Raw genomic sequence first — 12,643 nt, 5'->3', positions numbered from 1 at the left:
ACACACAGACACACACACAGACAGAGACACTCACACAGACACACACAGACACACACACACGGGGTATTGATTGGAAGGGAGGTGGCCCACCTGTTCATCCAGGCCTTGTCCTCCACATGCCAGCTGAGGGTCGGGCAGCCAGGCGGGGGGGGAGTAGGAGGGGGTCGGCAGCCAATCGGGGAGGTCAGGCAACCCGACAAGCAGGCGGGAGGTCGAGCCAACATGCGCGGGGGGTCGGGCAGCCAGACGGGAGGATCGGGGGCCAGCGGAGGACAGACCAACCTCTCCATGAGAAACGTGGCCGGAGGAACGTGCCCCCCCGCGTGCGCGTGCGCAGGCTGCAGCCATGGCGACGGGAGAGCTGCCAGCCTCGGGACCCCCCCAACCCCCGTGTTCGCGTGCGCATGCGCAGGCTGCAGCCAGTGCTGCCAGCCTGCTTCCCCGCTCCCATTACCAGAGAATGGGACGGAGGGGAAGCACCTGGGCAGCAGCAGCCGTTGGACGAAGGGGAAGCACCTGGGCAGCAGCAGCCGCGGGACCCCCCCAGCCTACCGCCCCGAGCAGCAAGCGGGGATCGGGGGCAGGGGGGGTTGGGACTGACCCAGAGCTGCCTGCCAGCCCTCTTCCCCGCATCACACCAATCAGGGAGGGGGATTATTTATTTAAAAAAAAAAAAAATTGTCGCGAGCAGGGGGAATTCTTAGAGCCGCAGCATGGCTCGCCAGCGGCCAAAATCCACTTGCCACAGGCGAGTACAGTAGTTATCATTAATTGTCAAACACTGTATATATGTGTGTGTGTGTGTTTGTGTGTGTGTGTTATAAAGGCAGGATTGCTGCTTTAAACTGTCTACTATTTAATCTACAATGTTTTATTATTGTCCTGTTATAATCAGAATTGGTCCACAATAAACTCTATCAAAGCCAATGAGATTTGACAATATATGTAAATATTAGTGTATTCTGCACACGTTTCATATTGCATACACGTCATAAAACTATCAAAGCAGTTATAGATGTAGTGCAAGATTTATTTACTTTATTTATGCTTCTTAATATTGTATTTTAAATGGATAATAGTAATTTGGGCCATTATTGTACTGTGTGTGTGTGTGGGGACACCAGCCTTCCTTCTATGAATAGTGTGCCTGAAAAAATGTAAACAATGCTTTTTTGACTGTCTTCATTTCTTTTACGCCAGCACGAATTGGAGATACGAAAATCTGGCGTGCTTTTATAGTACGATCGAGTTATCACTGTCTAGTGAATCCTATTGACTGGCAAAAAACGGAGCATTTGCCGCTTTTTGCCTGATCGGACGTGTTTCTTTCACAGGGCAGAAAAATGCCTTTTAAGTGAATCACGCAACAGGCTGTATCGGCCTTAAAAGCCACTTCTTGCTCTTTAAAGCAGTTATCACTGGTTAGTGCATCGCCCCCTAAGTATGTAAATATTCAATAGAAAATTTCTAAAGATTGTTGTAATCTACAGATACAATCTAATAACTGCCAGGAGATGGGGAGGATTGGAGACACGTGCTATCTCCCACTCTGATCCATATACAGAATCTTTTCTGTACAAACTATATGCACTTTTTTACACCTTCATAAAGCTCTCAAAAATGGTGCTTTATTGATTATCAGTTGTTTTTAACAGACATCTATCTACACATTAAATATCGTCGTGAACATGATGCTGCAACTTGTGTCTTGGATGGCAATGATCTATAAAAGATCAAATATCAATGAGTCCATGTAAGCAATTGTGGCAATAATAACATGGAGAGTTTCTAATCATCTGTAATCGAGTGTATAACTCATGGATTCACAATTTTCTTTAGTTAAATGCCCCAATATCGATATCTATATTAAGTCCATTTGGAACTAAAGTCGTCAGCGTATAAATCCAGAATGTCTCTTTCTGGCATAATCTTAAAAGTCTACCACCTCCTCTCCAACTAGCAGGTACAACCTCAATTCCTCTGTAAATTAGTCCTGCTGGATAACCTGCATGCACTAAACTGAAATGTCTCGACACATTGAGCATGATAAGTTTCTTCTTAATGTTGCTCATGTGCTCCTGTATGCAGACCCTCAAAAGACTTGAGGTACGTCCCACATACTGGAGTCCACATGGGCATTCCAATAGATATACAACAAATGTTGTTCTGTAATTAATAAGTGCTTAATATTAAAGCCCTCTCCTGTGGCATGGGACAAGAAATGTCCTCCTTGTTGTGCCTTTTGAACTGTTGTACCGCACGTGAGCCTGGATAGGACCAACGGCATTAAAAGACTGAGTTATCTACAGAGAATCAAATAGAAAGCTTGGAAAGGAACAACCCAAAGAAACCAGATTCAACCCTTGTATTTACACATGGCCGTGTGAGTATTATCAATAGTATCATTATATAGCCATCACTGCTGCTACACTACCATCTGTGATATCCTGTTGGATATCCTGTCTATTTATCGTAAGTTTATTTTGTGTGTATATATCATCTATTGTATGATCTAACACTGTACTCCTCTACTCTATCTATACGATTTTTTTTATATGTTATAACTTTCTATATTTATAAAATACAATGTAGAATGTATAGGATATTTTTGATAAGATTTCTATGGGCATAATTTGGGAAATTCGAATAACAGAATATAAATTTTTCGTATATGTTTAATTGGTTTGACAAATCATAGATTTTCAAGTTGTGAGATTATCGTATTAATTACCTTGGCAGTATTAATAGCAGCACCATATCCAGTTGAAAATCCACAGCCAATAAGACAGACTTCCATAGGGGCATCAGCATTAATTTTGGTGACACACATTTCAGTTACGACAGTGTATTCCGTAAAAGTGCTGGTGCTTAGAAAGTTGTGGATCTTCTTGCCTCTACAAGTAAACCTGCTGGTGTTGTCATCCATAAGCCCCGTTTTGTTACAAAAACTGTTAGACAAACATATTATAAAATAGATTAGTGCATGTAGAAACAGTCTATAAGCTCTAAAGGACACACTTAAAGCAACACGTGCATAATCCATTATAATGTAGCGTGTGAAAAGGAGCATAAATGGAGTTTAACATGCCTAATACGGAGGTATATGTAAGGGTGGAATCGGGTGCAGACCCGCACTACCTGACGGTGAAGCCAGTGGAGAGAGGATGATCTACGGCAAATCAGCTGTGGCTGCAATAAACACCCTGTTCCAACCAAATGTCCGGTATGGAGAACACCATGCACTCACAATAGATTACCGCTCCCCTTGCCTCCTTGCTTTGCGGTGCACCTGATCTACTGTAGGTGTTCAGCTTCTCTCCATGGCGTCTCTCCGATCGGCAAAACGAAGCAAAAATAGGATGATCAGAAGACCAGCCGCCCCTGGTAGAAACTGAAATCACCAGCGAAAAAGTGATGATAAAACTTTTATTAAACTTCATAAAATGGATACTGATCTATAGACAAAAAGTGACCTCCTCCCACGCGTTTCAAGCCACAAATGCTCTTTCTTAATGAATATGGTAACAGAGGAGGGGGGGGTACTATTTAGACCTCTCCTCCTATAATTCTAATCAGTGTCAAACACCTGCAAAAATTAATACATAACAAAGAAAAGACTTAATTTGACATAATGGGTAACATAAGATGTTAAGGAATCGTAATAAAAATGATAATAATTGCTATGACTGGTGGATGGGGTGAATAATGGCACTGACTGAAAAATATCTTGTAAAATGTTTATACGGTACAGGTACAATCAAAAACCTCATTGAGGGAAGACAAGCACCATTCATGAAGTTAATGCTGTCCACGTAATATAGTCAGAAACCATTAGACCACCCAGTGACCACCTGTCAAACCTGCAGCAGTTATACCACCAATCTCCAAAATTAGTGTGATATTGCTGCAATATGAAATAATATAAATGGCTGATATAAACATGAATAGAGATAGTAAATTAACACCAGGAGTTAATGCAAAGAGTTAACATAAGGTATCAATGGATATCAAATCCTAAATAATCAAAAACCTGAATAAACCTTTCAGTGTACAGAACAGATATTTAGCTACTGTATAACAAATCTACTGATGGATGAAACACATTAAACAAATGCATACAGTAGACCAGGCATTCCTGTCCCCCTCATATCCTTCCCCTCCCCGTTACATAATTACATAGTAAATGAGGTTGAAAAGAGACATACGTCCATCAAGCTCAACCTATGCTAAATTTAGACAACAGATACGTTATCCTATATCTATACTTACTTATTGATCCAGAGGAAGGCAAACAAAAAACCCCATTAAGGGGAAAAAAGAATTCCTTCCTGACTCCATGAATCGGCAATCAGATTAATCCCTGGATCAACATCCTTCCCATGTATACTTATTTGGTATATCCCTGTATACATTTCCCATCTAAAAAGAGGTCCAACCTTTTTTTGAACAAATCTATTGTACCTGCCATCACAGTCTCCATGGGTAATGAATTCCACATTTTAACTGCCCTTACGGTAAAGAACCTTTTCCTTTGTTGCTGGTGAAATTTCCTTTCCTCCAACCTTAAGGGATGGCCCCGAGTCCTTAGTACTGCCCGTGGGATGAATAGTTCTTTTGAAAGCTCCTTGTATTGTCCACGAATATATTTGTATATAGTTATCATATCCCCTCTTAGACGCCTCTTTTCTAATGTAAATAAATCTAATTTAGCTAGCCTCCCCTCATAAGTTAGATTGTCCATCTCCTTTATTAATTTGGTGGCTCTTCTCTGCACTCTTTCTAGTTCCAAAATGTATTTTCTTAGGATTGGTGCCCAAAATTGTACTCCATATTCAAGGTGTGGTTTACTAGTGCTTTGTAAAGGGGCATAATTATGTTTACTTCCCTTCCATCCATTGCCCGTTTGATGCAAGATAAGATCTTGTTTGCCTTTTCAGCTACTGCATGACATTGGGCACTATTGCTAAGCCTGCAGTCTACAAGCACTCCTATATCCTTCTCCAACAAGGATTCCCCCAATATATCTCCATTTAATTTGTAAGACGCCTTTTTATTCTTGCATCCCAAATGCATAACCTTACATTTATCTGTTTAAAAACATAATTTGCCATTTACCTGCCCACGTTTCCAGTCTCTCCAAGTTCTTCTGAAGAGAAATTACATCCTGCTCTGATTCTATTATCTTACACAATTTAGTATCATCAGTAAAGATGGAGACTTTGCTCTCTATCCCAACCTCAAGGTCATTAATAAACAAGTTAAAAAGCAGGGGTCCCAGTACCGATCCCTGAAGTACTCCACTCACGACTTTAGCCCAACCTGAAAAAGTTCCATTTATGACAACCCTCTGTTGTCTGTCCTTTAACCAGTTTTCAATCCAGGTGCATATATTATTACTGAGTCCAATTTTCTTTATTTTGTACACCAACCTCTTGTGTGAAACCGTACCAAAAGCCTTTGCAAAATCTAAGTAGACCACATCAACTGCATTACCCTGGTCTAAATTTCTACTTACCTCCTCAAAGAAACAAATAAGGTTAGTTTGACAAGATCTATCCTTCATAAATCCATGCTGACTATTACTAATAATTTTATTTTCCATTAGGTATTCCTGAATATTATCCCGTATTAAACCTTCAAGTAATTTCCCTACTATTGAAGTCAGGCTTACAGGTCAGTAATTTCCCGGTTGTGATCCAGCTCCCTTTTTAAATATAGGCACCACATCTGCTTTATGCCAATCTTGTGGTACTGAGCCTGTGGAAATGGAGTGCTTGAATATTAAATATAATGGTTTGGCTATTACTGAGCTTAACTCCTTGAGAACTCTTGGATGTATGCCATCAGGGCCAGGTGCCTTATTTACTTTCATTTTTTCAAGTCGCTTATGAACTTCTTCCTCAGTTAACCAATTGTTCATAAATATGGAGGTTGTGGCTTCCTTCTGCAGCACTACTATTGAACTGGATTGTTCCCTGGTAAACATAGAGGCAAAGAATTTGTTTAATACCTCAGTTTTTCCCTTATCTCCAATAATAATCTGCCTACCCATCTCACACTGAAAGGGTCCTATATTTTCTTTTCTCATTTTTTTGTTAATAAGGTACTTAAAAAACTTTTTAGGGTTGACCTTACTTTCTATTGCAATCCTTTTTTCATTATCTATTTTTGCTCATTTGATTGCCCTTTTGCAATTTTTGTTACATTCCTTATAATTCTGATACGATGTCTCGTCCCTTCTGACTTAAAGAATCTAAACGCCTTCCTCTTCTTGTCCATTTCCTCCCCTACCTGTTTATTTAGCCACATTGGTTTTGACTTATTTCTTTTATACTTATTACCCAAGGGTATACATTAATAAGTGTGCTTTTCTAACAATGTTTTAAAGACTGCCCATTTATCTTCTACATTTTTCCCTGCAAAAACATCATCCCATTGTATTACTACTAGATTAGACCTCAGTTTATTAAAATCTGCCTTTTTAAAGTTTAATGTCTTTGTTGAACCCAAGAAATCTATTTTTTGATAATTTATTTCAAATGAGACCATGCTATGATCACTGTTACCCAAATGTTCCAGGACTTGAATATTTGTTATTACGTCTACATTGTTTGATATGACCAAATCCAGTATTGCCCTTCTCCTGTTTTTTTCCTCAATAATTTGGGTCATATAATTGTCTTTAAGCACCCCCAAAAACCTGTTTCCTTTTGTTGTAACGCTAATCTCATTGCCCCAGTCTATGTCTGGATAATTAAAATCCACCATTATGCAAACATGACCCAGTTTTGATGCCTTCTCCATTTGTAAAAGTATTTTAGCTTCCTCAATCTCACAGATATTTGGTGGTTTATAGCATATTCCCACAAACATTTTCTTAATACTTTTACCTCCACTGCTAATTTCTATCCACAAAGTCTCTACATTTTCATCATTCCCTTCATAAACATCATCCCTTATAATAGGTTTTAGATCCGGTTTAACATATAAACATACTTTACCTCCCCTTCTATTTGTTCGATCCTTCCGAAAAAGGGAATAACCCTCTAAATTAACTGTCCAGTCATGAGTTTCATCCCACCATGTTTCAGTAATGCCTATGATATCATACTGCTCCCTTGCAGCTATTAATTCAAGCTCCCCCATTTTATCTGTCAGGCTTCTTGCATTAGCAAGCATGCATTAAAAATTTTTTTCAGCCTGTACTATTATCTTATCTGCTCCTTCCTTTCTGCGCTCACTTGGTTTAGTCTTTAGAAGTTTTCTAGTATTATCTGTATTTACAATGGGTGTTTCACTGCTTTTCAAACTCGCACTTGCCCCCATTCTACCTCCATACCACCTTGTATCCTCCTCTATTCCATTTAGTTCATTATCTGTTTCATTCCCCTCCTCCCCTCCATCCTAGTTTAAAATCTCCTCCAACCTTTTTAGCATTCTCCCCCCTAGCACAGAAGATCCCTCTTCATTGAGGTGCAATCCGTCCCTAGAATATAGATGACACCTCTCAGAAAAGGAGTCCCGTGCTCTAAAAACCCAAACCTCTCCTTCCTGCACAACTTTCTTAGCCATGCATTAACCTCCCTGATCTCTGACAGTCTCCCTGCGGCAGCGCATGGCACTGGTAGCATTTCAGAAAATACTACCTTTGAGGTCCTTCCCTTAAGCTTTTGGCCTAGATCCCCTCTGCCCCCCCCCTCCCCTACCCCTTTCCCCTTCTGGTTTTGGTTGGACATTTACATGTTAAGTATGTGAGTTGCATCTCTTTGGGCCAAATAGACCAAATTGATATTTTAATTTTTATAACCTCATACTAACCTCTACTGTATGCATTTGTATAATTTGTATCATCCATCAGTAGATTTGTCATAGATTAATATCTGTTCTGTACACTGAAAGATTTATTCAGGTTTTTGACTATCTAGGATTTGATATCCATTGACACCTTATGTTAACTCTTTGCATTACCTCCTGGTTTTAATTTACTATCTCTATTCATGTTTATATCAGCCATTTATATTATTTCATATTGCAGCAATATCACACTAATTTTGTAGATTGGTGGCATAACTGCTGCAGGTTTGACAGGTGGTCTAATGGGTGGTCTAATGGTTTCTGACTATATTACGTGGACAGCATTAACTTCATGAATGGTGCTTGTCACCTCTCAATGAGGTTTTTGATCAAACCTATACCGTATAAACTTTATACAATATATTTTTCAGTCAGTGTCATTATTCACCCCATCCACCAGTCATACTGTAACAATTATTATTATTACGATTCCTTAACAACTTATGTTACCCATTATGTCCAATTAAGTATTTTCTTTGTTATGTATTACATTTTTGCAGGTGTTTCACACTGATTAGAATTATAGGAGGAGAGGTCTAAATAGTACCCCCCCCCCTCTATTACCATACTCCTTGAGAAAAAGCAGTTGTTGATTGAAACGCGTGGGAGGAGGTCACTTTTTTTGTCTGTGGATCAGTATCCGTTTGATGTAGTTTAATAAAAGTTTTTTTTATCACTTTTTTGCTGGTGAGTTCAGTTTCTATCAGAGGCGGCTGGTCTTCTGATCATCCTATTTTTGCTTCAGATTAGTGCAAGGTTTGCTTTGAATGTTCTACAGATTCTAGTCCGACAGTGCAGAACTGCAAAATATGACTTAAAATTGACAGTAATTTGACAAATTAAGTATAGCTCTAATTGCTTACTTTTGGCCATGGTGCAGTTATCTTAAACAAAAGTTCTATTATAGTGAATATTTTATCATGCTAGTTATTTATGAAAGTAAAACAATTGAAAACCAACTCATTTTTATGACACAGGTTTCTCTTTTGACTCTGGCAGCATCTGCAATCTCCACATTGAGGAATGGCAAGTGGGATGACTTTGTCACCTAAAGAAACAAAGATCGCGTTTTACAAAACCAAAAAACATTAACATTGCCACTCAAATAATTCTAATACAGTACTATGCCTAATAATGATCACATTCTGTTGTGTACAGTTTGCATTTCATCTTTGATAAGTGATGAAAAAACTCAGCTACCTGAACATTGTTTCCTTAACTCTATTCTCTATTATTGCTTTCAAAATCACTTTATTTTGTTTTCGATTTGCCGTTCCAAACAAACAATGTTGAACAGATGCATCTTTGTGGTTTTACTCTAAGCTGCTCACTACTGTATATTGGAAGAGCATTACAAAGTGTGGATTCTGGATTTATATTGTTAGAGCCCCCTTTACTGTATGATACAGTGAGTGTTCCCAGCACTCCAATAAAGAAATATGCCACAAATGTTTAATAAAAGAAAAATCAGTGTGTATTGAAAAAATTGTGGCAGTAACAACGCAATAAAGTGCAACTGGTGGATCAGGATAAATGAAACACATTTCCAACAACTGAGATTAGGTGGGAAGAGTATAGGGCCTTTGATTGTGATTTTGTGACTCTAATGGTTGGGCATCTGCTTGTTTTTGGATTGGTTTTGGGGTGCTTCATAATGGATGGGGTGAGTGTGAAACCTTTATTAAAGGTTGCCAGTGAGTGCTAATGTGGCCAACTAGGCTCTCTTTGAAAGGGCCTAGGTGGCCACCAGTGAAAATCAATGTATTCATGTTTACAATTTTTTAATAAAGTTTAAAAGTTAATATGGAGCTTGATGTATCTAGGCCTTAGCACCATATTTACTATATTTACTCCTTCCAGTTCCAAAAGACACCTTACATCCCAATTTGGTGAATGGACCATATGGTGTCCTTTGGTGCTGCAAGCTGTCTGGTGGAATAGCACCACTTAGCAAATAGGACCCTATTTGTGATATTCAATCTACCCTGTGGTGCTTACAGGGTTCAGCCATTATTGCTTTGTAGTGTATCTGCCACCTACCTATACATAATACACTTTAAGTGTGATATTTCTCAAATGTACTGCTTATGGCTGACTTTAGTTATTAGGCCTTTCAGTTTACCCACATGTCTATCCTGTATATTGTTCCTCAAAAGGACACATGCATAGAAACGATACAATAATAAAATTACGTAACAATAATATTATTAGACTCACCCCGTTTTACCTGAGTCACTCCCTCACCAACACTTTCCACAATTCCTACAGCTTCATGACCCAAAATCACTGGAAAGTTAATATTGCTAAAGACTGTGTTATGTGCACAGTTGTCTGCACCACAGATACCAGAAGCCTCAATCTGTGTTAAAAAGGTAAAACAACATAAAATGTTAAAATGAAAAAGAAATAATACTTATTTACAATGGAAAAACTAAAAATGGGAAATATAAATACAGACCAACATACTGAGTATTTTTCACAGAACCCTATTAGCACTCACTTACCAATTGGCCATGATCCGTTCAAGTGAAGCATGCAAGCGCCAGAGTAGATTTCTTAATATGCGGGAGAGGCTGGGTGATGAAATAGGGCTTCTTACACAGGTTTTTATATAAAGAGAAAACAAACCACCTTAAGTCCAACCAATTAACGGGGTTGTCATTGTAAATTTTGGCGGTGGTACCAATAAAATGAAAAAAATGAAAAGCCTCACCTCGCACACTTCCAACACAAAACATCTCAACATAAATATTTTAAGCCAAAATGAATGTATTAAAAAATATATATATATATTAAAAAATATTATATAAAATATGTAATTTAGCCCTAAAATAATTCATATATATTTCTATATACAAAAAACAAAAGTGCCAGGGCCTAAAAAGATGTAAATAAATTGGTAACGTTACCGCCACATATAAAGTATGCAAATCATAAAAACATTGCATTGATACATCATACAATATTATTCCTGATACCTCATATGTTTATCCAAATTAAAGCTTAATCACACATACATTTAGAAGTTTGCAGACAGAGACATAGTAGCTTTACAAAGGTAAATAATGGTCGATAGAAGCACTAAACGCAGTATGACTACAAGCAGAGTATATGCTCATCCGCACCAATGTCGGTGCTGAAATTGTAAATGCTCACTCTCAGTTCCAAATGGCTGTGCCTGGTATAACAACCAGATGTTGTTAGATACAGAAGAAACGGGGTGTCTATGGTACAGTAGTCATATAGATAACCCTTTCGGTGCTGATGTTGAACTCCAAGATAACCAGGCACAGTAGATGGACTCATCTGGTGCCAGGGCTACCACTTCTGGGGACCTCTTCTATTGGCCTCAATAATTTTTCTGCTATCTCGCATGGTTTGGCATGTTCTCGACAATGGTTTGTCAGTTGAGTTATCAATGTATTTAGAAATAATCTGAAACCCTTCTCAAACATGTTTCAGGAAAATGCCTAAACCGCTCGGGACAGCAGCAATGAGATCTCAGCCTCACTCAAAGTTCTCCCCCATACGATCTGGCTGTAAAGCTGCATAGAGAGCTGCACAGAGAGAGCCTCCTCTCCCTGCACATCTCTCGCAAGCGATCAAAGTGTTTTTATAAAATTTTTTATACTAGTGTGCATGAGCAGGGGGTCTCTGGAGCAGAACCGCATTCATTTCAGGTCTGGGGACCCCCTGCTTCCCGAGACTTCCCGAGATACAGACCCTGGTATGGGGTGCTGGTATCTTCTATGCATTTAAATGTCCGGTCACATGACACGGGACATTTAAACATTGCATGGGGATACCGGCACCCCATAACGGGTCCTGTATCTCTGGAAGCAGGGAGTCCCCAGACCTGAAATCAACGCGGTTCTGCTCCGGAGACCTCCTGATCACGCACACTAGTATTCACATTTTAATAAAAACCGCTTCATTACTTTAGCGGCTAGCCACTAAGGCAATGAAGGTGTAAAATTAGAATATCCTGTTTATTGTTGGAAGAGGGAGTGATGAAGGGGGTAGTAGCCACAGGGTGGGTGGTTTGGCTTGCCGGGAAGGTTGCGGGAGTGGTTAACCCCTTCACTACCATATCAGTGAAAACCACGATGGTAATGAAGGGGTTAACCCCTCCCACTACACATTTAGCAGGCCAACCACCCACCCTTGGGGGCAACTACCCCTTCACTCAATCCCTCTACCCCAATAAACCTTAAAAAACACAACAACACTAATACCCACCTCCTCTACCCCAAACAACCCCACCAACACATACAGTACAGTAATGGGCAAAATTACTATTATCCAGATATGGATAGTAGCTCATTTTCCCATTTAAAATAAAACATTAGCCAGCAGCATAAAGTAAATAAAATTTGCACTTACCCCTGCCAGGATGAAGGCTATCCTCATCACCATCCTCTGCATCCATGTCCTCTGTTGGCAGGAACGCAATAAGAAAAAATACAATCTAATGGCCCTAACCACTTAATCACTTTAGCGGTTATTAACCCCCGCTAGAAACCTTGGAGGCAACCCACCCCAGAGCAAATATCCCCATCCTCTCCCCATTGATTAGCACAGTGGTACATCATGCCCATATAATATGGGCACGATAAGCCAGTATAGCACTCAATGGTCAACCTAAAAGAAAACAACAGCGCCAAAAAGACACGACAATAAAAGAAATACACAAGCACCTAAACACCTGAAGAATAAAAGAACTAAAAAGTCGAAACAACACATCAATAAAATTAATCTAATACCAAATCACCAAAAGAATAAAATTAAT

General features: G+C 39.3%; 1 protein-coding gene across 1 annotated transcript in view; it reads right to left on the bottom strand.

Annotated features, from left to right (window-relative positions):
• The window catches only part of LOC142499708 (NADP-dependent alcohol dehydrogenase-like), a 49,041-nt gene that overhangs the window by 14,534 nt on the left and 21,864 nt on the right, over nucleotides 1-12,643 (bottom strand). The window contains exons 5-7 of the mRNA XM_075609491.1: nucleotides 10,072-10,213; nucleotides 8,815-8,902; nucleotides 2,732-2,948 (exon numbers count right to left, since the gene is read on the bottom strand). Of these exons, the coding sequence (XP_075465606.1) occupies nucleotides 2,732-2,948; nucleotides 8,815-8,902; nucleotides 10,072-10,213 (447 nt within the window). The remainder of the gene's footprint in view (nucleotides 1-2,731; nucleotides 2,949-8,814; nucleotides 8,903-10,071; nucleotides 10,214-12,643) is intronic.

This window comes from Ascaphus truei, chromosome 1, assembly GCF_040206685.1.
Source record: "Ascaphus truei isolate aAscTru1 chromosome 1, aAscTru1.hap1, whole genome shotgun sequence".
Taxonomy (NCBI): Eukaryota; Metazoa; Chordata; class Amphibia; order Anura; family Ascaphidae; genus Ascaphus; species Ascaphus truei.
Note: the sequence above shows the minus strand (reverse complement) of the source record. Positions and strands in the feature narration are given on the sequence as shown.